This window comes from Narcine bancroftii, chromosome 1 (genome assembly GCF_036971445.1).
Source record: "Narcine bancroftii isolate sNarBan1 chromosome 1, sNarBan1.hap1, whole genome shotgun sequence".
Lineage (NCBI taxonomy): Eukaryota > Metazoa > Chordata > Chondrichthyes > Torpediniformes > Narcinidae > Narcine > Narcine bancroftii.
In genome coordinates, this window is record NC_091469.1 from 246,553,668 (window position 1) to 246,581,282 (window position 27,615).

The following is a 27,615-nucleotide window of genomic DNA, read 5'->3' on the forward strand; positions in this document are numbered from 1 at the left end:
ATCCACAAGCCATTACTTTAATTTCCTGTTCAGTTACTGCTTTGTCTCTTAAGACAACAAGATCTGTATCTATTTCTATTGCTGAATTAACTCTTTCCTTGACAAAGAGAAATCCTTACTCTCACAATGACCTTGCTCTTTCAAAAGTACTTCAGAAGTACTGGGCAAGTCTCTATCAACTGGATCATCTTCAGCTCATGTCGTTTCTTAGTCACAGACCTTGTTACAACACATGCAGGATACATCTCACAATCCTCTCTAACCTCATCCTTATTAGGCCGATTTGTCAATCTCAAAACTGACCGAACTTTATCCTCTGCCAAATCATTCCCCAATAAATACGAGGACCCCTGCATGGGTAACTTTGAAATTACTCCTACTACAACAGGTCCTTTGACTAATTCTGAATTTAGCACAATATTGTGAAGCGATATTGACTCTACCTCACCCCCAACATCTTTAATCAAAGTTGTCTCCCCTGTGTCAGTCCTTTGATTCAGCAACCCCAGTATCTCAAAGAATTTTAACTGGAACCTGTGGTTCTCCCTCCTTTATTGAAACAAAGCCCTGTGACACAAAAGGTTTGGAAACATCTGTGACCTTCTTACCAGGTTTGGAACATATGCTCTCCTTAAATTCCACTGTTTGAATACATGCTTCTGGTAAAACCTCCTTTTCTTGTTTCTTTTTCAACACTAGACAATTCACAATCACATGACTCATGTTTCTTACAAAAATAACATACCAGTGCAGAGGTTCTGTCCTTTCCCGCCTTCTCTTCATCTTTTCTCTTAACATTTTCTCCAGATTTACCATCTTTCTCCACTTTAACCTTATGAACAGGTTTATTAATCTGTTCCACATTAACTCTTTGAAAATGCCTACTATTCTGGAATGTATTTTTGTGAATTAGAGCAAATTCGTTCGCTAATCTAGCCGCCTGTTGCCTCGTCCCCATGTGTCTCTCATCCAGGTATGATTCAATCTCCTTTGGGACACACCTTTTATTTTCCTCAATTAATATTAATTCTCAAAATCTGTCAAAATCATTGTTCATTCCTTTTGAGGCGCACTAATGGTCAAAACATTCAGATTTCTTCAGAGCAAAATCCATATAAGATTGATTCCACGTTTTCACCAATCTGCTAAATTTTTGTCTATATGCTTCTGGAACCAACTCATAAGATTTCAATACAGCTTGTTTTACAGTATCATATCTGCCACTTGCTCTTTAGTCAAGCTAGAGGATGCTTTTCCCTTCAATGCACTTTGGATCATTAAAGAGCCACTTTTCTTTGGCCATTTTGAGCTCTCAGCGACCTTTTCAAAAAGCTGAAAATGTGTATCTATATCTCTCTCATCAAAAGGAGGAACTAGATGTACCTCTCTACTAGCTAAAAACCTCTCCCCAGGAGTTGCAGCCTCAATCCTCTTATTTCTCTCCATCTTAATTTTTAACTTCTCTAATTGAAACTGTCTGTCACTTTCATTTTCCTCCTTCCGTCTTTCAACTACCTTTAACTCCTATTTCATCTGTCTTTCAGCTTTCTTTAACTCATTTCCTCTATTTTTCAGCTTCCTCTGCCTCATTTTGTTGTTTCTGCAACTCAAAGTTCCATTTCTCTTTCTTCTTCCACCCTCAATTTCTCTAATTCCAATAGCAATTCAACAGATCTATCTTCCAGAACATTTATGTCTTGACTTCAGTCAGTTTTAATGCCTTAGAAATAACCATCAGTTCCTCTTTTCTCTTGATCTGCAGCTCTAAAGGTGATGGTTGTGACAAAAATGTATCAATCTCCATTGCTGCTGTTTTTACACACACCAGCTTTAAATTAGCTTTAAAAAAAAGCTAATTAACTAATAAATCACAAAAACTCCAATATTCAATCTGAAACTACGAAGCCCCCATAAAATGTTACGTCCAGAGGACCCCAAAACCCAGCAGCAATAGATATTCGCCACAACAAAGCTTTTCTTAAATAAAAGTTGCTTTAATTATATTTGAACATTAAAATAGAATCAAACTTTAACTTATCTCTATTGACTCATTTAACCTACTTTACCCCCTTCTAATTCTAAGCATAAGTGTGTAAGTTCAGTTAAGTTCTTGGGTTCACAGTCCAATCTCACTGGTTGCAGACAATGCTTATACTGTGCACAAAAGTTAACATTAATAAAGTTCACCAGTGCTTACCACTCAGAAGGGTTCTTGTTGGTTTTCAGAGAGTTTTTCTTGTTCCAGGACATCCACAACTGATTCCTTTTTAATCAGCCACTCCAGTGTCTTGCTGATGAAACTTGCCCCCTTCAGGGTTCTCCAGATATAACCTCTTTCTTTCAGGTCACCACAGAGTTTCTTTCTGTTTCTACGATTTCAAGGGAAACACCAGACAGCTAGTCCTCTCCTTTGACCAGGCCGTCTTCCAAAGCTTGCCAGCTTGTCCCTCTGGAACTGATGTCTGTGTCTCTCGTCTCTCTCTCTCTCTCAGTCCCTCCAACTCAGGGAAAAGCCTGTTTTTTTCTCTGCTCTTTGCTTGTAAAGATCACATGACCTTTCAGACAGGAAAGGCTCTTTTTCAGACAGAGCTGCTACTGCCTGTTGTTACATTTGTTGTCTTTTGCAAATAACAGTCCATCATGAGACTGAGCAATTTTGCAAAAACTCATGCAAACATTCTGTGTTTTAAAGTGTTTGTGTGAGACCCACTCCAACAAACCTTTCCCAATTTATCTCCTAAACACCTCTCTATACTCTTTAACGGTAATAGCCTGTGCCATGCTTTAAAGACTATAGTCCTGCTGGCCCAACACAAGTTGGAGCAGCACCGCTCATCAATAGTTATTCCCAAGTCCGACTGGTTTAAGGCTTTCCATTTGGAGCAAGAAATACATTGCCAAATTGAACTTCCGTGTGCTTTCCCTTCGAATCATGGCCTCTATGCTACTGCACGCTGTTAGGGCCATAGTTGGACCTAATCTGTCCTGTAGCAAGGATGTTATCTGAAGGTAGCAATGAAATGTCTTATTTGATATGTTATATTTATTCCTAAATGGCTCAAATGACATTAGTCGCCCCCTGCTCGTAACAGTCTTCTACACACTTGACACCATTACAACACCAGATGCCCAGGATCTTTTTACTCGCTGTCAATTATATTAATCTATTTGGAGTCGGGGGTGTTTTTGGAGACAGCCCTACTTTGGTTCCTACATATTGGTTAATTTTATTGCAAATGAGGATTCTTTGTTTTAATATGGGGCTGTCTTTCTTTCCTGATAGCAATTTAGTGTCCCATTTATAAATAAAGTTCTCTGATGTGCAGTTCATTTGTGCCCAGGATGGTGTACCTTCCCCTTGGAAGAGGGAGGTGATGTATCTTGACTGGGATGTCCAATAGTATTTTTTAAAGTCTGGCATTCACAATCCACCCAGATTATAATCTCAGGTCATTTTTTTCCTTAGAGATCCTGGCTACCTTTCCATTCCATAGGAATCTCCTCACTCCTGCAAGTAAATTTTTGAGGAATCCTCGGGTGAGTGGGATGGGCAGTGTCTGAAAGAGATACTGGAGTCTTGGCAACACATTCATCTTAATACAGTTTGGGTATACCATTTTCTATAGCTAGTGATCACTTTTTAATTGCTGCGCAATTACTCATGGTAACTGAATAACTATGGAAGTTTGGACATATAGGCAGTCGGACTTGAAACACATGTGCAAAATCTCTGCTCCCCAAATGCACAGGGAGCAAGTGTGCCTCCAGGCCACAGCCTCCATGGGGCACACAGCCTGCTGGTTGGGGAGGTGTTGGGGGCGGCTGGGGATGTTTGTGGCGTAGCCTTTGTAGCAATTTTGGGGGTGGGTTGGCAGTTGATTGCATCTTCTGCCCTTTAGGTGGTGGGCTCGAGTGAAGTCAGAGATGGGTAGGTTCCTGATGGAGGGGCAGCCTTTCAGCCCCTCGAAGCAGCTGATCTCCTTCAGCATGTTGTCCAGCCTATTGATGTCTCCAACAATTCACTTTATCCTCTCCAACTGAATAAATTCTGTGATGAACTCATGATCGTTCCCCATGGTGGAAAATTCACCCTCCTCTGTAAGAAGAAGTCTGCTGCTGCTCAGGCTCCTTATTCGCACTTGAGGCTTGGTTCTCTGATTTCCTATCTCCCACGAGGTCGACAGGAGTCATCTGTTCTGTGGCTGTGTTGGTTCTCTATGATAACTTGTCCGTCTCTGCAGGGGTAGGTACCATGTTCCCCATTCCCAAGGATTCAATGTTCCTGGTGGGGCCAGTGGTCCAGGTGAATGACCCATTGCATGGTTCTCTGTGGATTGCAGGGCAAAGAAGACAGATGTGTTTGTCATGGATGCAGTGGAGAGCCGGCTGCAGATGGTGATCCCATACCTTGACAGCTGGCCACAGGTGAGGGCCCTGTCACATCCGGCGTGGGTTAGGGGCTCTGTGGGGGGGGGGGGGTGGAGGTGATCAGTTGGGATGGATTGGGATGCTCAAGCGTGGGGGATTCTGGAGGGAAATATATGGGGGGCTCCAGGTTGGGTGGAATTTTGGCAGAGTCCAGAGTGGGGGATACAGGGGTCGGGTATTGTGGGGCAGCAGAACAGAAAAACACTTTTTCTGGGTAAGTTGTACACGGGACGGAGGCTGCTCTCCTGCATCTGGGTGGGGAGGGGAAAGTGACAAGGGAACAGCCAAGGAATTCCCCCAACTGGGTCAGAGGGTCCCTGCTCAGTGCCCTAGGGTGTCCGATCACCTTCCCCCACACTCCCAGGCTAATGTATAACAACATACCCCCATAGTTGGTGTGTCCCTTCTTGGTCTGGGACGGTCTGGCCTGCGGCAAGGAGACAGGTCAGCAGTGGTGGGGGCGGCCAGGGGACAGGCTGATCAGAGGCTGGGTGGGGCAGTGTCCATCAGAGGGGCAGCTGGGGAACTAACCAGCAGCTTTTCTGCTCCCCTCAGGCCATGAGTATCCTCCTGATGCCCGAGAACATTGGCGAGAGTGTGAGGAGCCTGTTGAAGATGGTGGACGAGATCTGGTATCATGCAGGGGACAGATCAACTGATGTGAGTGACCTGGAGGGTGAGGATGGGCTGCCGGACTCTGCGGGGAGGGTCGGGGGGTAAATGGGATGGTGTAAGAAACTCGGGAGGTAAAGGCCACCTGCCTGGGGATAAGGAAAGATCCACGGGGATGGGAAGGGGGGGAGAGGTATCAGGTTGGCAGCAGGGACTTGAACTTGCCCAGGCCAGTTGAGGCAATCTTGAGGAGGAGTTAGTGGAATGTACATGTGATAACTGTTCAACGTGTTACTGAACCCATAAGGTAACATGGTCCTGTGCAATGGGACAGGACAAATGAGGGATCTTGTTGTTTGGGAACTTCTCAGAAAGCGTGGTCACAGTTTGAGTGAATTTTCATACAAAAGGTGCACTTGTTTGATCTGAAATGCTTAAACAAGGGAGACTAGAATGGGTTGAGTTGGACAGTATAGACTGGTCCGACATTTGAAGAAGGGAGCACTTTCATAAAAACTTTTTTGACAATGCCCAACCAAAGTATATTCCAGTTAAAAACAAGGGTATTGTAGCATGAGGGCTACCACGAAGTGTGGAGACACACACACGAGGAGTTGAAGTCAAAGACTGATTTATTGCACTGGCAGCTCTGCTTATATTCTCTCCCTGCTGCCGATGACAGGAGTGACATCACAGCAGCACTGGCCTCAAATTGGTTAGTGTTCTCGCCGTTGCTATTTGCTTCTCGCTGTGTGGGTTGTCACCTTGGACGAAGGTTGTTGGCCCCTGCAAGGTCTGCGCGGTCATCGTGTATGTCGGCCACCTTGTGTAGAAGGTTGTGTCCCAGTTAGCGGGCCACTACACAACGCCCCCCCCCCCCCACCCAGAACCAGCAATCAGTACGCTATTCGCCACTTTCAGTGGCCTATCTCTGCGTTGCAGGGGCTGTGTGGAGATCGGTTGGCTAATGTCCAGATGTGCTGGTTTGAGCCAGTCAATAGTGAAAGTCTCTTCTTTACCGCCGATATCTAGCACACATGTTGACCCGTTGTGTCTGATTACTTTTTACAGCCCCTCATATAGTCGTTGCAGGGTTGTCCCGCTCTGAACGAAAAAGTACTCACAGATCTCTAAATTTTTGGATATGTAGGCTTTGTTCTGGCAAACTTAATCAATGAGGCAGTGGAGTCCTCTGGGTCCTTGGTGGTAGCCAAGAACTCTCCCAGTATCACCAACAGTGCACCACATACCATCTCAGCTGCTGAGGCATTGAAATCTTCTTTCAGCATGGTGTGGATACGCAGGGTGCCTTGTCTGCCCAGTTTGGCCCCTTAAGCCGAGTCATCAAGGCCGCCTTTAGGTGCCAGTGGAACTGTTCCACAACCTGTTGGCCTGAGGGTAGTAAGCTGTGGTATGGTGGAGCTATGTTCCCAGCAACTTGGCCAGTGCAGCCCAGAGTCCCAAAATGAACGGGACTCCGAACCTCGACACCCAGATGTTAATCAATGCCGTGGCGTAGGTCTCGGTGGTTGTGTCGGCCAGCAGGACCGCATCCTGCCACCTCGTAAAGTAGTCAATCATGGTTAGGAGATATCTCGCCCCCTCGGGAGTCCGACAGTGGCCCTAAATGTCAATATGGACGTGGCTGAACTGACATCGTGCTGGTTCATAAGTCTGGGGAGGTGGGGGGGGGGGCCTTGACGTGTGTCTGCACTTCGGACGTCTGGCAAAGTGTGCAAGTCTTGGCATATTGACTGTCCTATTTCCAAAGTCTGCATCAGATGAACCTGCTGGCCACCATTTTAACAAAAGTCCTGATGGTTGGGTGCGCCAGGTTGTGCACTGTGTCAAAGACCTGCTACCTTCCATGGCCACCATGATGGAGTGGGTTTGCTGGTGGAGTTGTCACAGAGGAGTGTGTGGTTACCAGGACCGATAGTGACATCCTCCAGCCTGAGTCTGGACACTGCTGTTCTGTATGCTGGGATCTCAGGGTCCCCCTGCTGTGCCCTGGCTAGGGCAGAAAAGCCCTGGGACAGGGCTTGGACAGACTCAATCGTGGGGGAGACAATGCATCAGCCACCACATTAGTCTTACCCGCGATGTGTTGGATGACCGTGGTGAACTCGGACAGATAAGAGAGGTGTCGCTGTTGCCTGGTCAACCACAGGTAGACACTTTGGGGAAGGCAAAGGCTAATGGTTTATGGTCCACGAAGACCCTGAATTGCCTGCTTTCCAAAAAAATACTGGAAGTGCCTGACTGCCAGGTACAGCACCAATAGCTCCTGTCAAAGGCTCTGTATTTGAGTTTGGGTAGCTGGAGGTGCCTGCTAAAGAAGGCCAGAAGCTGCCATTGTCCTTCGATGCATTGCTCCAGTACGTACCCTATCGCTGTGTTGGAGATGTCGACTGTGAGAGTGGTTGGCGCCTCTGGCCTGGGGTGTACCACAAAGGTGGCATTGGCCAGGACGTCTTTGGCCTTCTGGAATGCCTCCAAGGCCTCATTGTCCTAGGTAATGTCCTTACACTTCCCTGCCAATGAGCACGAAAAGGGACACATGACGCAAAGCGTTGCCGGTATGAATCAGTGATAAAAGTTAATCATATGGCAAATTCTTGCTTCCCCTTCACTGTGTAGGGCTTGGCGAAACGCCGAATGGCCTCTCTCTTTTCGGGCAGGGGTTTCACTCTGTGCCTGTTGATTCGATGCCCCACGGAGTTAATTGTTTCCAACCTGAACTGGCACTTAGCAGGGTTTATAGATAGTCTGAATTTTTTAGCTGCTCACACAGTTGCCTTTGGTGGGCTGTGTGCTTCGTGTTATTGCTTCTGGTGATGGGAATATTGTCCAAATAGATGAACAAAAATGGGAGATCCTGGCCCACCACATCCATCAGGCTCTGAAAGGTTGCATTCTCAAGTCCAAAGGACATTCTCAGGAATTCAGAGTCCAAAAGGGGTAATGATGGCAGTTGTAGGATGACATCGGGATGGACCAGGATCTGATGATAGCCCCTGATGAGGTCGAGTTTTGAAAACGGCCATGCCCCTTGTAAGTTAGCGGTAAAATCTTGGATGTGGGGCATGGGGTACTTGTCGGGTGTGGTGGCTTCGTTGAGGCGGTGATAGTCACCACATGGCATCCTGCTGACTTCAGTCCCACGTGGAGGGGGGGAGGCACGTGGAGTGGGGGGGGGCTCAGGCTGTCAGAACACTGCACTATCCCCAGCTCTTCCAGTTTTTTAAACTCCCCCTTGGTGAGGGTGAGCTTCTCGGGGGCGGGGGGGGTGTGAAGGCAGTATGGAGGCACGTGGAGGGGGAGGCACGTGGAGGGGGGGTTCGGGCTGTCAGAACACTGCACTATCCCCAGCTCTTCCAGTTTTTTAAACTCTCCCTTGTTGAGGGTGAGCTTCTCGGGGGTGGGTTGGGACGGCACGTGGAGGTGGGGGGGGCTTGGGCTGTCGGAACACTGCACTATCCCCAGCTCTTCCAGTTTTTTAAACTCCCCCTTGTTGAGGGTGAGCTTCTCGGGGGGGGGGGTGGTTTGGATGGCACGTGGAGAGGGGGGTTGGGATGGCACGTGGAGGGGGGGGCTCGGGCTGTCGGAACACCGCACTATCCCCAGCTCTTCCAGTTTCTTAAACTCCTGCTAGTTGAGTGTGAGCTTCTCGTGGGGGGTGGGGGGGGGTTGGGATGGCACGTGGAGAGGGGGGTTGGGATGGCACGTGGAGGGGAGGCATGTGGCTCAGGCTGTTGGAACACTGCACTATCCCCAGCCAGTTTTTAAAACTCCCCCTTGATGAGGGTGGTTCTCGGGGGGGGGGGGGGGCGGGGAAGGCAGTGTGGAGGCATGTGGAGGGGGAGGCACATGGAGGGGGGCTTGGGATGTCAGAACACTGCACTATCCCCAGCTCTTCCAGTTTTTTTAACTTCCCCTTGGTGAGGGTGAGCTTCTTAGGGGGGTGGGGAGGTTGGGATGGCACGTGGAGGGGGAGGCACATGGAGGGGGGCTCGGGCTGTCAGAACACTGCACTATCCCCAACTCTTCCAGTTTTTTAAAACTCCCTCGGTGAGGGTGAGCTTCTTGGGATTGGGGAGTGGGGGGGGGTGGAGGCAGTGTGCCCTGGTGTGGAGCAGAGGGCCCATGGTGAGGCCTTACACTGTGGTTCGGTTCAGTGGAGGAACTGCTCTAGGAAAACCTGCTCGAAGAGCAGATAAGAGCTGTGTCCCTCAGCAAGGGCAAACATCTCGCTCATGAAGGAGGATGGGACCCTATCCCCCAATTCGTCCATATGCAATCATTCGGTGGCGCACTCGTGCTGTGAGAACCAGAAGGTGCGGGTTAATAGCTCCTTGAGGGCATCGTATTTGCCTTGCTCCAGAGTCTGCCGCAGGAAGTCAATGACTCGCTGCTGTGTCCTGGTCAAGCGAGCTCATCACGTAGTGGTAGCGAGTGTTGTCAGCATTGATCTGTCAAAGGTGGAACTGGGCCTTAGCCTGTTCGAACCACATGTGTGGCTGGGACGCCCAGAACGGTAGCAGCTTCAATGAAACCGCCTGGTCTGTCATCTTTCTGCTGGGATCATCAATGTAGTGTGCGCGCTACCACAACGTGTGGAAGGAATGACACTAAGAAGTCAAAGTCGAAGACTGATTTATTGCACTGGCAACTCAACTTATATTCTCTCCCCGCTACTGACGACAGGATGATGTCACAGGAGCGCCAGCCTCAGATTGGTCGGCTTTCCTGCTATTGCTCTTTGTTTCCCGCCATGTGGGCTGTCACTTGGGACGATGGTCGTTGGCCCCCATGGGGTCTGCGCCATTGCAGCATTCATTGGCCATTTCATGTACCGGATCGAGTCCTGGTTAGCGGGCTGCTACAATATTAAGAATAGGGAGAGCCAGCCTTGGATAACAAAAGAAATGAAGGAAAGCATCAAATTAAAAGCTCGTGTACTCAATGGCCAGGAGCAGGGGGAAACTAGAAGATTGGGAACATTTCAAAAAGTAATAAAAGGTAAAATAGCACAAAATATAAAATCAATGAAAGCTTTTATAATTGAATAAAGTGTAAATGGGTGGCTAAAAGGAATGTAGGTTTCTTGGAAGATGAATGGGGGAATATTGGGTAATGTGGAAATGGCTGAGGCTTTGAATAGAGTTGAACAAGAAAGTCTGCAGATGCTGGAGAAACTCAGAAGGTCATGCAACATCCACAGGAAGTAAAGGGTAACCAATGTTTCAGGTTTGGGGCCTTCATCAGGAATAAGAAAAAGACAGGCAGACACCTGAATAAAAGGGTGGAGAGAGGAAGGGAATGGATTTTTAGAGAGATAGAGGTAAGTGAGTGGGAAAGGGTGTGGCAGATGGAGAACAATGTTGGGAAATGCAAGGCCATTCACTTGGAAAGAAAAAATGGCAGAACAATATAGTGAATGCAGTACCATGCTCTTGTGCAGAGGGACTTGGGTGTGTAGGTGCATGAATCACAAAAGATTGGTTTACAGGTGCAGCAGGCTATCAAGAAAGCAAAAGGGTAGGCCCTCTCTGTTGTGTTCTATGTACTGTTCTCAAATTTGTTCGAATAATGTGACTTTATTAAAATGATAGAATGAGAAGAAGACGAAATGAACTGACCCAGTGTGTAAAAGTAGATGACACAATGTTCTTGTTTATTTTCATTGCGTTATGACATTGTTAAATGGGTTTATTGTATTGTATATGTTGAATGTTTAATGGGTTGGGAGGGGGTGAGAAGGAAGGAGGGAAGGGAGGGGGGAAAAGGGGAGAAAATGACACTGTGTATATTCAAGAGGCAAATGTTTGTGTGTATTTTGGTCAGTATGGTTAATAGTGTGAAAAATTTTTAAAAATTTAAAAAAAGAAAGCAAAAGGGATGTTGCCCTTCTTTGCTCGAGGGACTGAATTTAAGAGCAGGGAGCTTTAGGATGGAGGTGAAGAGTGGTGAAACTGGAGTTTTCTGCGCAAGCTGCACCATTGAATGCATTTAAAACCCAGTTAGATTTCACACAATTCAGGGTTATGGGAATAGGCAGATCAGTAGAGCTGAATCCAGGGCCAGATCAGTCGTGATCTTGCAGGCTAGATGGGCTAGATGGCCGACTCCTGTTCAGTTCTTGTATGATATTACTGTGGGCCTTGATGTCTACAGACAATAATGACCTTTTCATTGGCCTGTGCACAGTCCAATTGGTACATGAAGAGGATACTTCTGGCGGGGATCTACAGCAGCACAGAGCTGGTGCTGGTGCAGGACACCACCCATGACTATGAGAGCACCTGGGCCTTCCTACAACACCGTGTGGATGATGTGGTCAGCCTAGCCCACTCTGCCAAACAGGTGAGTGCTGGGGCACCACCCACGTGCAGGCCTGGTATGTCCGCACACACACTGGGCTGTGCCAGGCACATCCTTTATTAAAGGAAATTTTAACAGTACAGCACAGTAGAAGGCCCTTCCGGATTGTGCTGCCCAATTGCATCCAATTTACCTCCAAACCTCTTTTTTTTCACGTGGGAGGAAACCAGAGTTCCCGTGACATAGATCATAGAAGACGACAGTACAGTACAGGTCCTTGTGTCCTCGATATTATGCCGACCTATATATTCCCACCACAAAAACCTACCATATATATGCGTGTAATTTTGTGGACCAATTTTTTGGGTAAATTTAAGGCAGCGGTCCTCAAACTTTATAGACCATTGACCCCTTCAGGAACTACATGGTCCCTCATTAGCCCCCAGGCATGGAATCCTGGCGTTGGACAGGGAGGGCGGCAGCTATGCTGGATGGAGGGGCTGGAGGCAGCAGCTACAGTACAGGCTGAAATACAAGATGACGGCCACCAAGCTCCGCTCTCACGAGAGCTTGGCCAACACTACCAGAGGCACTATATTAAATGACAACTCTGTGTTATCGACCCTCCCCAGGGTTATTGACCCCTTGGATGGTCCATCGACTGACCACTTTCTGGACATCTAATTTAGGGAGTCAACTATTACATGCACACTACTTTTGATCATGGTAAATACCTGTGTCGTTCAGGGTGTCGGGAGTACAGATGGGAGGGCGGGTTGCCAGTGTGTTGGGAGCTCAAGCAGGTGGCCGGGGCGGCCATACCTCGGGCAGGCAGCCGAGGTTGTCAAGAGCTCGAGTGGGCGGCTGGGGCACTCCAGGATGCACAACCCTCTGTGTAAAAACAAAAAAAAACACCCTTGATGTTCCTCTAAACTTTACTCCCTTTACTTTGTTAACAAATTCCATATACGGTTCCCAAATCTTATAAAAATTCCCAATCAGATTCCTTAAACTATAAGTATATTTTTCTAACGGTATACAATTTTGTATTTCACTGTTCCATTTGTACATCATTATAAAATTTTCTGTTTTCCACTTCACTGCTACACATTTTTTTGCTATTGCTATATTAAGAAATTTCACATATATATTACCAAGTAAAAATATTCTCACATCCTTTTGTATTTTTATCTCCATAATTTGTCCTAATAATATACTCAAATCTTTCCAAAATTTTTCCACTTTAGCACAGGACCAAACTGAATCTACAAAGGTTCCTAGTTCCTTTTACACCTAAAACATTTATCAGAATAATTGGTGTTTAATCCTTTTAATTTGTATGGAGTATAATGTAAAAAATTAAACTGTACCATTTGATATCTAAAATCCTGGCACAGCCTTTTTTTTTTATTTTTTTTTTTTTTTCACACTATAAACCACATTGATCAAGATACAAACATTTTCCCTCTTGAACATACACAGTGTCGTTTTCTCCCCCCCTCCCTCCTCCCCTTCCTCCCTCCCCACCTCCCCTCCCATTCGTTCAAACCAAACATCATCTTGAATTTATATATTTAGATCTTTTTCCCATCTTTGTTTTAATTTATATAATCTTTTTTTCCCCATAGTATCTTGTAATGTTATATACATATTAGTAATAAATTCGGGGTTGGGGGAGACAGTGAGTCAGTTCCTGGTGTCGGGTGAGAGGAGGAGGAGCCAAGAGACAGCATCAGAGAGGTGAGTAGAATAAATAGCTGGACTTACTAATTTGGTTAGTCCAATCTATATGTAAATTTGAGCTGGGAGTCGAAGGAGGAGAAGCTCGGAGAGAGTGACTTGGAGGTAAGCAGTTAAATACAAGGGCTTACTGGGGCTTGGGCCTACTCAAATCAGGCTGGGAGTCTGAGGAGGCAGCAGCTGGAGTTTGAGCTGTGAGTCAGAGGAGTAGGAGCTTGGAGAGAGTGACTGGGTTAATTGGTCAAGGTTAATTGGTCAAGGGGCCAGTAAAAGGAGTAAAAGGGGAGGGAGTGGCCAGCGAGGAGCGGCGCACTGAGTGAGTAGTGCACTGAAGGAGTGGGACTTCCAGCCTTTGGCTCAACAGGCTTAGGCAAAAGCAGGCGAGGAGAAGGGTAAGTGGCATTATTTTAGCTCAGCCATGCCTATGGGTGCTTTGAACTGGATGTCAGATGTGGGAACCATGGGTGAGTCCCACCCTCCCAAATAGCCACATCTGCGTCAGGTGCACCGAGATGCGGTTCCTTAAGGACCGAGTTGGGGAACTGGAGCTGCAACTTGAGGACCTACGGCTGGTAAGGGAGAATGAGGAGTTAATAGATTCAACTTTCAGGGACATAGTTACCCCAAGACCAGATGTGTCAGGTAAGTGGGTAACTGTCAGGGGTGGGAAGAAAAATACCAGGAAAATGGAGAGCACACCTGTGAATATCCATCTCAGTAACAGGTATATTTTGTTGGATGCTGTTGAGGGAGATGACCTGACGGAAGCTGGCAGCAGTGACCAGGTCGCTGGCACTGAGCCTGGCATGGTGGACCAAAAGGTAAAGAGGAATGCAGTGGTCATTGGGGACTCTATTGTCAGAAATACAGACAGGAGATTCTGTGAGCCAGATAGGTATGCCCGCATGGTGTGCTGCCTTCCTGGTGCAAGGGTGCGGGATATCTCAAATCGGGTCCAGTGTATTCTAAAAGGGGAAGGCGAACAGCCTGATGTCTTGGTACATGTGGGTACCAATGACATAGATAAAAAGGAGGAAGTACTGAAAAAGGATTACAGAGAGCTAGGACAGAAACTAAGAAATAGGACAGCCAGGGTGGTGATCCCTGGGTTGCTACCTGTGCCAAGTGCAACTGAGGACAAAAATGGAAGATTAAGAAAAATAAATGTGTGGCTGAGGGGCTGGTGTAAAGGACAGGGTTTTGGCTTCTTGGATCATTGGGATCTCTTTTGGGGAAGGCATGACCTCTACAAGAAGGATGGGTTACACCTAAACCCAAAAGGGGTCAATATATTGGCAGCTAGGTTTGGTAAAGCCGTCGGGTGCGGTTTAAACTAATTTGGCAGGGGTGGTGGGAACCTGTATGATAGGGCAAAGGACAGAAAAGATAAAACAGGAAAAGTTAGGTTAGGCAGCGAAAGTAAAAAATCAGAAAGAGCAAGGAGGGTGAAAAAAGCAAATCTGAAGGCTTTATATCTTAATGCAAGAAGCATTCGGAACAAGGTAGATGAATTAGCTGTGGAAATTGAGATAAACAAATATGATTTGATTGGGATTACAGAAACATGGCTGCAGGGTGGGCAAGCCTGGGAACTTAACATCCCGGGGTATACGATATATAGGAGGGATTGGCAAGAAAGAAAAGTGGGTGGGGTAGTATTGATGGTGAGAGAAGGGACCGACATGATTGACAGGAAGGATATTAACTCAGAAGATGGGGAATCTATGGGTAGAACTGAGGAATAGCAAGGGGCGGAAAACGTTAGTGGGGGTGGTATATAGGTCTCCAAATAGTAGTGTAGAGCTGAGGGAAGGCATTAAAAGAGAAATTAGAAAAGCGTGCAATAAGGGAATAGCTGTCATCATGGGAGACTTTAATTTGCATATAGATTGGACTAGTCAAATTGGTAAAAATACAGAGGAGGAGGAATTCCTTGAATATTTACGGGACGGTTATCTAGACCAATATGTCGAGAAACCAACTCGGGAGCAGGCCATTTTAGATTGGGTATTATGCAATGATATGGGGCTAATCAGCAATCTGGTTGTGCGAGGCCCTTTGGGTAGGAGCGATCACAATATGATCGAATTCTCACTCGACATGGAGAGTGATGAAATTAAAACCGAGACTAAGGTCCTGAATTTAAATAAAGGGAATTATGATGGTATGAGACGGGAGTTGAGTAAGATTGATTGGGTGGTGTTTATGGGGGAGTTGACTGTGGATAGACAATGAAAAGCATTCACAGATCTAATGGAGAAATTGCAAAAATCGTTTATACCGGTTTGTCATAAAAATAAACCAAAAAAGGTGACTCAACCGTGGATAACAAGGGAAATTAGAGACAGCATTGGGTCCAAAGAGAGAGCATATCAATTGGCCAAAAAAAGTACCGCAACCGAAGACTGGGAGCAGTTCAAGATGGAGCAAAGGAGGACAAAGGGATTAATCAAGAGAGCAAAAATAAATTACGAAAGTAAGCTTGCGGCAAATATAAAAACCGACTGCAAAAGCTTTTATAAATATGTCAAGAGGAAAAGATTGGTCCTTTGCAGTCGGAATGAGGGGAATATATAATGGGGAATAAGGAAATGGCAGACCAATTAAATTCTTACTTTAGTTCTTTTTTTACAAGAGAGGATACAAATAACCTCCCAAGGATGTTGGGAAACATAGAGACTAATGCAAGGGAGGAACTGAAAGAAATCAGTATCTCTAAGGACATGGTCTTGGGGAAATTGATGGGATTGAAGGCAGATAAATCCCAAGGGCCTGATAATCTACATCCTATGGTACTCAAGGAAGTGGCCATTCAGATAGCAGATGCTTTTAGAATTATTTTCCAGAACTCGATAGACTCATGGATTGGAGGGTAGCTAATGTTACCCCACTATTTAAAAAGGGGGGTAGAGAAAAAGCGGGGAATTATCGGCCTGTGAATCTTACATCTGTAGTGGGCAAAATGATGGAATCCATTATTAAGGATGTAATAGCGGAGCATATGACTAGCAGAGAAGGGATCGGACGGAGTCAACATGGATTTACAAAAGGTAAATCGTGCTTGACAAATCTATTGGAATTCTTTGAGATGGTGACAGGTAAAATAGATGGGGGAGAGCCAGTGGATGTGGTGTACCTGGACTTCCAAAAGGCCTTCGATAAGGTCCCACATAAACGACTGGCTTACAAAATCAAGGCTCATGGGATTGGGGGCAAAATATTGATGTGGATTGAGAACTGGCTGGCAGGTAGAAGACAGAGAGTTGGGATAAATGGCTCGTTTTCTGAGTGGCAGGCGGTGACCAGTGGGGTACCACAGGGATCTGTACTGGGACCTCAGCTGTTGGATGTAATATCTCCAAATTTGCAGATGACACTAAGTTAGGAGGGGTTGTGTGCACGGAAGAGGGGGTCAGGAAGCTCCAGTGTGATTTGGATAAATTGAGGGACTGGGCAGATACATGGCAAATGCACTACAATGTGGATAAATGTGAGGTTATCCACTTTGGTAATACAAACCGGAGGGCAGATTACTATTTGAATGGCAATAGATTAAGAGATGGGGAAGTGCAGAGAGACCTAGGGGTACTTGTACATCAGTCTCTGAAGGCAAGCATGCAGGTACAGCAGGCGGTTAAAAAGGCAAATGGTATGTTGGCCTTCATATCAAGAGGGTTTGAGTACAAGAACAAGGATACCTTACTGCAGCTGTACAGGGCCTTGGTGAGACCATACCTGGAGTATTGTGTGCAGTTTTGGTCACCTTATCTAAGGAAGGATGTTCTTGAAATGGAGGGAATGCAGAGGCGATTCACCAGGCTGATACCTGGAATGGCAGGAATGACTTATGAGGAAAGATTACACAAATTGGGATTGTACTCCCTGGAGTTTGGAAGATTGAGAGGGGATCTCATAGAGAAATATAAAATTCTGACAGGACTGGACAGAATGGATGCAGATGGGATGTTTCCAATGATGGGAAAATCCAGAACCCGGGGCCATGGTTTGAGGATAATAGGCAAACCATTTAGGACCGAGATGAGGAAGAATTTCTATACCCAGAGGGTGGTGAATCTGTGGAATTCATTGCCACAGAGGGCAGTAGAGGCAGGTTCATTAAATATATTTAAGAGGGAATTAGATCTGTTTCTTCAGTATAAGGGTATTAAAGGTTACGGAGAGAAGGCGGGGACGGGGTACTGAACTTTAAGATCAGCCATGATCTCATTGAACGGTGGAGCAGGCTCGAAGGGTCGAATGACCTACTCCTGCTCCTATCTTCTATGTTTCTATGTTTGGTATTTCATATTTCTCTTTCATTTGTTCAAAACTCATAAAAAAGGAACCTAACAAACAATCTTTCATTCTCTGTAACCTTTACTATAACAAATATCATATAACCACTTACAGCACAGAACAGGCCAGTTCGGCCCTACTAGTCCATGCCGTAACAAATTCCCACCCTCCTAGTCCCAATGACCAGCACCCGGTCCATACCCCTCCAGTCCTCTCCTCTCCATGTAACTATCCAGTCTATCCTTAAATGTAACCAATGATCCCACCTCAACTACGTCTGCCGGAAGCTCATTCCACATCCCTACCACCCTTTGCGTAAAGAAATTTCCCCTCATGTTCCCCTTATAATTTTCCCCCTTCAATCTTAAACCATGCCCTCTAGTTTGAATCTCCCCCACTCTTAATTGAAAAAGCCTATCCGCATTTACTCTGTCTGTCGCTTTTAAAATCTTAAACACCTCTATCAAGTCCCCCCTCAATCTTCTATGCTCCAGAGAAAAAAGCCCTAGTCTGCACAACCTTTCCCTGTAACTCAAACCTTGAAATCCTGTCAACATTCTCGTGAACCTTCTCTGCACTCTCTCTATTTTGTTTATATCTTTCCTATAATTTGGTGACCAAAACTGTACACAGTACTCCAAATTTGGCCTCACCAATGCCTTGTACAATTTCATCATAACCTTCCTACTCTTGAATTCAATACTCTGATTTATGAAGGCCAGCATTCCAAATGCCTTCTTCACCATACCATCTACCTGAGTATCAGCCTTGAGGGTACTATTTACCATCACTCCTAAATCCCTTTGTTGCATCTAATGTGACAGTTACTGCTGGTTCCTTTTCTTTTTGTGCTACACTTAAAACTCATAAATTTAACTGTTATCTACAGATCTTCTATTTTTAATAAAACCGGTTTGATTCATATTTATTAATTTTGGTAATTATTTAGTTAATCTATTAGTTAATAGTTTAGATACAATTTTATAATCTGTACTTAATAACTATGTAGGTCTATAAGAAAGTTATAAAGGATCTTTTCCTTTTCTTGGAATAACTTATTAATGTTGTTTTAAAAGATTCTGACTCTCTCATTTGATCTAATACTCTAATACAGGAGTTAACAATTCCTTAAATTCTTTATAAAACTAGAGGGAGGAAACCTTTATTGTTTTGTAGTGATATAAGAATCTCATGTATGTCTGTCTCAGAAAAAGGATTAGATAGCTCTAATGTTTCATCCATATTTAACATCATAAATATTCCTCTATTTTTTTCATCCTTCGGGGATTCTGATTCATATTTTTTTTAATAAAAATTCCTAAAGTTATCATTTATTTCTTGCATCTTATAGGTGATTTGACCAGTTTCCTTCTTTGTTGCAATTATAATTTTTGATACTTGTTCAGCTTTTAATTGCCACTCTGTCGAGTTCTAATTATATCTCTTTCTACCTTATAGGTTTGTATTGTATTAGATTTTAATATTTTTGATTCCAATAATATTTTTTCTCTTCATTTTTTGAATATGTAATTCCTTCTCTAAAGTTAAGATTTCTTTTTGCAATTTATCTACTTTAATATGTTCTTTCTTTATTTTATAACTTATTATTTGACCTAAATATGCTCTATAATAAATTTATTCACTCCTGAATTTTCATTCGTTTCTAGAAAAAATTTAATCTGTCGTCTCATAAAATCACAAAAATCTTTTCTCTTTATTAATATTGTATTGTCTCCATCTATAACCTATATTTTGTTCTTCCGCCAATGCAATTGACAAAATTAAAGGTAAATGATCTGATGAAACTTTCACTTGATATTCAACCTTTTGAACTCTAGCTTGTAGTTGTGCAGAACTAAAAACATATCTATATGTGAATGTATCTTGTATCTAAAATAATGAAAAGAATACTCTCTATCAGTTGGATAAGTTCTTCTCCAAATATCCATAAGACACATATCTTTCATTAAACCTGTTGAAATCTTAACTACTTTACTTTTTTTAATTTTACCACCTGATCTGTCTAATTTTGAATCTAAGGTGAAATTAAAATCTCCCCCTCCTACTATTTTTCCTTTTGCACTTGCTAATTGCATAAATACATCTTGTATAATTTTTCCTTCATCTACACTTCATGCATACACATTCAATAAAGTCCAATATTCTGAATAAATTTGACAGTTAACCATTACCGCTGTATCTATAGTTGTATCTAATATTTTAACTGGTAAATTTTTATGCATTAATATTGCCACACCTCTAGCTTTTGAATTAAATGAAGATGCCAATACCAATCCAATCCAACCTCATCTCTTTTCAACTTTTTATGCTCTTTTTCTGTCAAATGGGTTTCTTGTAAAAAAGCTATATCTACTTTTGTTTTTCATATACATTAACAATATTTTCCATTTTATTGCATTCTTTATTCCTTTTATATTGATACTAATAAGATTCAATTTTTCTGCCATCAAGTACTATAAAATCCTTTGTCCATCCATCCCACTTCTCCCAGTCCTCCCACTCTAATAATATTAACAACTTATCTCATAATATTCTTGATTAATTTAGGTGTACAAAAGAAAAGAAAAAAAAAGAGAAAATTCCCCCTTTCCCCAAAGGCGCATGATGTTTTTACATTTTTAAAACCCTGATCTATATGGGATGTGGTTGAAACCACACTTGTTCTCATAATTCCGTAGTTGTCAGCTCCATTTTCCCAACTCACTCACTCAAAATACAATACAATCCCTTGTTGCATTATGACTATACATTCTTATTCATTCATAACTCTTTTAAACATGTAAAGGTTAAAACCCTCCTCCCAGTTAAACACTCTCAAAACTTACAGTTACATCTTAACTCATTCAGTTATAAGTTCCTTTCAAGTATCAACAGACACCTGTCTCTCTCTTTCTATAAATGAATCACCATACATCTTTGCCTCATTAGGCTCTGTTTTTCCCATCTGGTACAAAATGTTTTAAAACTTCCAGATACCTCAAGACAAAGGCATAACCTTTGTTCCACAACACATTTTTAACTGCTTTAAATTCTTTTTTTCTTTTTTTAACAAATCAAAACTTATATCAGGGTAAAAGAAAATCTTGTTCCCATTATAAATCAAAAGTGACTGTCTTTCTTTTGCTTTTTATCCGCCAGTTCAAAGATCTTTTCTCTTAATTTATGACAAAGAAATTTAACCAGTATCGGACGAGGTCTCTGATCTGGTTGTGGCTTTGGTCTCAATGCTCTATGAGCTCTCTCAATCTCAATGTATCCTTGAAATTCAGTGCCCCCAAAGATTCCAGAATCCAACACTGTAAAATCTTCTTTATTTTCTGTCCTTCATCACTTTCTTTGTCCAACAATCTTTGTTATTCCTTCTGCTGAAATTTTCTAAAATGTCAATTTTTATCGTTAATTGTTTTTTTTTGTTGTAGCCACTTCAGCTTGTACTTTCTTCATCTGTTCCTTAATGCCTTGAAGTTCAAATTCATTTCCTTTATTTTTTTTCATCAGAACCTCAAATCTTTTGTCCACCTGCTGCATCATTTTTCCACTTTCCTTGTAAAATTCATATTTTTCGCTAGATTCTCTCTACATTTCTTAAATTATTCCGTTAATAACATCATATCAGCTGTAGAAATAAATGTCTCTTTCATTTTCCCTATCATTCTATCCATAAATACTTGTTCACAGCATTTTTCTTGCACTTTCTCTTTTTCCTGCCCACTGGAGCTAGAAGGCTCTCTTGAGACTTTTTAAAAACTGTCTCTTTTTTTGCACTCTGCGCATGCGCAGCACCTTGCACACGCATAATCACTTCCTCACCCATAGTGGGTGGCCATTGTCAGGAGAGGCCCCGCACAACAGTGTCCAAGGTCTCTCCAGCTTCTGGCTTGTCTCCCTTGGCCAGTACCTATGCACAGTTCCTGGATCCTTCCTCAAGGTCAGCCCCTCTTTTTTTATCTTGATTTTTTTCTTGCTCCATTTCTTGTATGAGTGCAGCTGATTTTTCTTTCTTTGGTGACATTTTAAATTATTCTTTAAATCTTCAAATACTTCTTTCTTCTATTTTCCTTAACTTTTTCAACCTTTTTTCATTCTTTTTTCAACTTTTTCAAGTAGAGTAGGGATTTGCATTCTAGCCCTACATTATCTTGTGACACATGTTTCCCCCCCCCACCCCACCCCGATCTCATGACTTTCTGAATGAGTCTCTCATGGGGGACCTTGTCAAATGCCTTACTAAATTCTGATGCACCACATCTACCATCCTACCTTCAATTTCTTTTGTTACCTCCTCGAAAATATCAATCAGGCTCATTAGCACGACCTTCCCCTTACAAAGCCATTCTGACTGTCCCTGAGAAGACTACTTTTCAAAATGGTCATAAATGTTGTTCTTAAAATCTTCTTCAGTAGTTTATAAATCCCAGGATTTTTTTAAACAAGGGGACCACATTTGCCATTCTCCAATCCTACCACATCTCCCTTGTGGCCAAGGAGGAGATGAAGATCATCGCCAACACTGTTTCCTCCTTTTTTCTGCTACCTGGGGTATATCATGTCTGTCCCCACGGACTTATAAACATAAAAAACATAAACATAACAATTACAGCACGGAAACAGGCCATTAGGCCCTTCTAGTCCGCACTGAACCAAACACCCCTTTCTAGTCCCACCTCCCTGCACAATGCCCATAACCCTCCATCTTCTTCTCATCCATATACCTGTCCAACCTTTTCTTAAATAATACAATTGACTCCGCCGCCACTATTTCTCCCGGAAGATCATTCCACACAGCTACCACTCTCTGAGTGGTATCAATCTTAATGTTTTTAAGAAGATCCAAAACTTTCTCTTTTCTATTCTCAACATTGTCCAGCACTCAAGCCTGTTCTATTCTGACCTCACTCTGATCAAGTTCCTTTTCTCTTGTGAATACTGAAGCAAAGTATTCATTTAGGACCTCCTCTGCCTCCAGGCACATGTTGCCTCCTTTATCCTTAAGTGGCCCCACCTTCATTCTCGTCATTCTTTTGTTCTCCATGTACGCAGATCACCTTGGGGTTCTCCTAATCCCACTTCCCTTCTCATGCCCCTTCAAGCTCTTCTAAGTCCTTTCTTAAGTTCATTCCTGGCTACCATATAATTCTCATGTGGCCTTCCTGTTTTATGCTTTCAAAATCCAATGTATGCTTCCTTCTTCCTGTTATCTTGCTGCCTTTTGTCAACCACAGTTCCCTTTTCCTACCATATTTTCCCTGTCTCAGCGGGACAATCCTATCCTGAATCCTGCTCAAATGGTCCTTAAACTTCCTCCACATTACTTCCATCCTTTCCCTGAGAACATCTGTTTCCAAATTACTCTCACTAATTCCTGCCTCATCCCATCGTAATTAGCCCTTCCCAATTCAACTCTTTCCCATGGCCTTATGTACTATTCCACCTAGACTGCCTGTGAATTGGAGGAAAAACACCTTATTTTCTGTCTGGGCACTCTCCAGCCAGATGGCATTAACATTGACTTATCTGGTTTCTGCTAACCTGCTCGCCTCTTTTTTTTAACATCTTCTCCCTTTCCAGTTTTTCCAGTTTTCCCTCCCTCCTCCGCTCGCCTGGCTGTCCCTCCTCCCCCTGATCTCTGCTGTCCCCTCCCTCCCTTCTACACCTACTGTTGCCCCACCCATCCTTTTGTTCAGATGCCTGCTGACTTTCTTCCATACCTTGATGAAGGCTCAAGCCTGATATGTCAGTTATGTATTTTTACCTTTACTAAATAGGACAATTCAAGGTTTAAAACCAGCTGAGTTTCTCCAGCATTTTGTGTTTTTACTTCAACCACAGTGTCTACATATTTTTGTGATTTACTTTCAACTCTTTCTTATTTTGTCTGCTTTTATCCCTGTCCATAGCTATGCTAAAGCTCGGAGTTGTGGTCACTATTACCAAGATGATCCCCACCGAGAATTCTGTCATCTGACCAAGTTCATTACCCAGTACTAGAATCAGTCTGGTCTCTCCTCTCATCGGCTGGTCCACATACTTTATCAGGAATCCTTCTTTGACACACCTGACAAATGCAGCACCATCTATCCCTCTTGCAGTCAATATTTGGAAGTTGAAGTCTTCCAAAACAACAATCCCCTGTAATTTCTGCACCATTCTAAAATCTGCCTAATTATCTGTTCCTCACTATCCCGAGAGTTATTTGGGGGCTGATAGACTATTCCCAAACCAGTGATAGTTCCCTTCCTGTCTCTGACCTCCACCCATACTGACTCAGTAGATGCTCCCTCCACAACATCCTCCCTTTCTACAGCCGTAAATCCCTGGCTAATATTGCTACCCCTCCCTCCAATCCCCCCCAGCTTCCCCCCATCCTATCACTTTTCAAACATCTAATCCCCAATCCTTTCCTTGTGTCAGCCACAACATTATATTTCCTTTTTTAAATATTTTTATTGAGTTTAAGATATAATTCCTACATACATAGACTTTAATAGAACAAATAACAGGTCATATCATATACATATGGATAGTCAACATGTAAAACTACATTAGATAATCTCTTGATCTAAACAAAAGGTAAGTTCTGTCTAATTTATTGAAATGATCTATAACAACCATAATTAAACCCATATTTAACAAGTTAATTTAAAAAAAAACCAAAAAGCCCTCAAATAAATCTAATCTATCCCCTCTCTCTAAACAAGGTTACCTTGTAGAAAAGGATGTAACGATATGGACACTAGACAGGGAATCACCAGAGCACCCAAACTTCTTAAATCTTTCTATCATGATAGTATTCTATGCATGTGCCCCACATCTTGTCAAATTGAAACTATCTATTGTTATGAACCATGCATTACGAGCAGCAATTGGCAATGAACCAGATAGTGTTTAATTTTAAAACACTTATTTCTGACTATTAAACTATCGCCTTAAACTTTTAAACTATTCTTAACACCAGCTATGCACAGGTGTATAGTGTTTGCTAACGTATGTATGTCTGTGTGATTGATCCCAAACCATTACAGTCCAGGCCAAAATCTAGAAAGTTACTTCAAAATTCACTTTCAAAATCAGCATTGAAGCATAGGCCTTTGAAATTTGATGCCCAGAATTAATGTTGAACTAATGGGAAGACTGGAGTTGTGGCTGCGACAGACTCACAAATTCTTCTTGCATTGCCTTTGAAGAAATGTCCATCCACACAACCTCCTGGTCCTTTTGTAGGCAAGACTCCAACTGGGCGGCCTGCACAAACTTTCCAACACCCTGGCACCAGTCTCTCCAAATAACTTCACTGCTAATCACACTTAAAATGAAGCAGTCTCTCTTAGTGACCTCCACTGTTAGTCACAATCAAAATGAAGCACTTTGCTTCCCAAAATGACCCTCCAAGCATAGGTCAATCCACCAAAAAGGCCCAGTCATTTACAGAGTATGCTTTGCTATAAATGGCTGGCCACAAGAGCTGCTTCAAAAAGCTGTTTTCTCTCCAGCCATCAGCATGGTTCTTCCTTGTAAAATCATAATATCTTTGCAAATGCATTGAATTCTAGAACAGACTGACAAACCATCCCTCAGTTCTTATTGCTGGGATGTGACTTGTATTGTGCTTGTGTGAAATTTTAAATGTTAATTGACCATTCAGTCCCTTCTGTCTATACTATCCCTTACAGTGATAATCCCATTTTACTAAAACAAGAGCTCATAATACCATCTCCCAACAAAGAAAATTTTGAGCTGTAAAAGCAAAATTTTTAACTACAATCTACAACATGAAATAATACCTTCACTATTGTTATACAGTACAATAGACAACATTCTTTTAGAAGCGTATACAACTAATAAGTTTCATTTTGCTGTGAAACATTGCAAACTTAACATCTGTAAAGGCAATCAGCAATTACATTATCATTCTTTTTAATGTAAGTTATCATTAAATTATATTCTTGAAGAATTAAACATCAGTTTTTCATCTTATTTAAAAACACCATGGGATTATGGCCAGTATGCACAATAATTGGTCCCTGAACTGTGCTGATATAAACATCAAAGTGCTGCAAAACCAGAACAAGGAACAATAGTTCTTTCTTGATGGTAGAATGTTTTTTGATGTTCATTGAATTTCTTGGAAAAGTAAGCCACTGGATGATCAATACCATTACAATCATTCCTTTGGAATAACACGGCTCCCGCAGTCTCTTCACTCGCATCCAAGGCTAAAGAAAATGGTTTGTCCAAATCAGGAGATTTTAAAATGTAATATCACCTTTAAATTTTGTCCACACTTCAGAAGATTGGTTAAAGGAAGAGCAATTTATGCAAAATTCTTGCAAAACTTCCTATGATATCCAGTTATTCCTAAAAACCTCACTGCTTCCTTGTCATTGGGCATAGGGAAATCAGAAATCGCCTGCATTTCTGCTTGAATAGGCAGAACTTGTCCCTGACCAACTACATGATCTAAGTATGACACAGTAGTATGCCCAAATTCACTTTTAGCTAAATTAACAGTTAAGTTTGCTTTGGATAATCTTACAAGCAATTTGTCCAGTTCTATCAGATGTTCTTCCCATGTCTCACTTTTTGTGACCAAGTCATCAATATAAACATCTGTTTGTTTTAAACCTTGAATTACAGAATTTATCCTCCTTTGGAATGCCGCTGGGGCATTTTTCATGCCAAAAGGTAGCACATTATATTCATACAAGCCTGATGGTGTCACATACACGGAAATATCCCTTCCTCTTTTGGTTAGTGGCATGAACCAGCCACCTTTCAACAGATCCACCTTAGTAAGAAATTTGGCTTTCCCAATTTTATCAATACAGTCATCAATTCAAAGAATGGGATAAGCATCTGTTTTGGTTACTATGTTAACCTTTCTGTAGTAAGTACGGAGTCTAACATAACAGTTCCATCTGTTTTAGGTACCAGAAACTAAGAAGAACTCTGATTTGAGTTTGAAGGTTTAATAATATAATTTTCCAACAAGTATTCCACCTCCTGATCCATTATTTTACACTTTTCAATGTTCATTCGATAGGGGTGTTGTTTTATGGGACGAGTTTCTCCAACATCCACATCATGATAAATCACCAACGTTCTTTGATGCACATCTGTAAACAATTTTTTTAAATTTAAAAGTAGTAGTTGCTCCTTTTCCTGTGGCTGGAGAAGATCTAACTTATCATCCAGATTTTGCAAAATGTTTGAATTAGTCAGCCAAACTGGAACAATGTTTTGTTTAAAGTGACCCTCACAAGAGTCAGCTTGTACAGTACTGTCTCATGATCCATAGATTCCTTAATCTTGTCAGCAACCAATACCTCTGAGGAAGGTTGTTCCTTACTAACACCTTAATTTGCAAAACATGGCTTCAACATATTTGTGTGACAATTTTGTGCTTTGCGTCACCGATCAGGTGTTTTAACCACATAATTGACTTCATTAATCTTTGATTCTATTTCATTACAGTCCTGAAAATCTAGCCCTAAGTGGATTAGAGGTTGTTGGGAAAAGAATTAACTCTTTATCTCCCTTCTTAAAATTCCTGGCTCTAGCTTTCCAATCATATCGGGTTTTCATCTTTCCTTGAGCCACCTTCAAATTCTCTTGAGCCATTTCCCAGACTTTCTGCGACCATTCTTTGAACTTACAAACATAATCCAATAAATTTAACTGCACATCCTTGTTAACCCATTGTTCTTTCAACAACATTAAAGGTTTTCTAACTTGATCTCCAAACACCAGCTCAAAAGGACTGAAGCCTAATGATTCCTGTACAGACTTTCTTACTGCAAACAGAAGCAAATGGACACCCTCATCCCAAACCTTCTCATTATCCCAGCAACAGGTTTGCATCATGGTCTTGTGTGTCGAATTAAATCTCTCCAGGGCTCCTTCAGTTTCAGGATGATATGTAGATGATGTAATTTGTGTAACTCCTAATTTATAAATAATTTGTTGGTAAAGTCCTCACATAAAATTACTTCCTTCTGATTGAATTTCCTTAGGCAATTCCACTAATGTAAAGAATTTAACCAAAGCTTTGATTATGAATTTAGTTTTTATGTTTCTAAGTGGAACAGCTTCTGGAAACCTGGAAGCTGCACACAAAACAGTTAACAAGTACTGATTTCCAGCTTTTGTCTTAGGCCACAGGCCAACACAATCCACACTAACTCAAGAAAAGGGTTC

At 42.6% G+C, this 27,615-nt stretch overlaps 1 protein-coding gene across 2 annotated transcripts in view; it reads left to right on the forward strand.

The window, feature by feature from the left end:
* coq9 (coenzyme Q9 homolog (S. cerevisiae)) overlaps nucleotides 1-27,615 on the forward strand; it is a 111,634-nt gene that overhangs the window by 59,859 nt on the left and 24,160 nt on the right. For both annotated transcript variants that reach the window (XM_069894096.1, XM_069894106.1), the window contains exons 5-7: nucleotides 4,341-4,425; nucleotides 4,984-5,088; nucleotides 11,251-11,406. In XM_069894096.1, coding sequence (XP_069750197.1) covers nucleotides 4,341-4,425; nucleotides 4,984-5,088; nucleotides 11,251-11,406 — 346 coding nt within the window. The remainder of the gene's footprint in view (nucleotides 1-4,340; nucleotides 4,426-4,983; nucleotides 5,089-11,250; nucleotides 11,407-27,615) is intronic.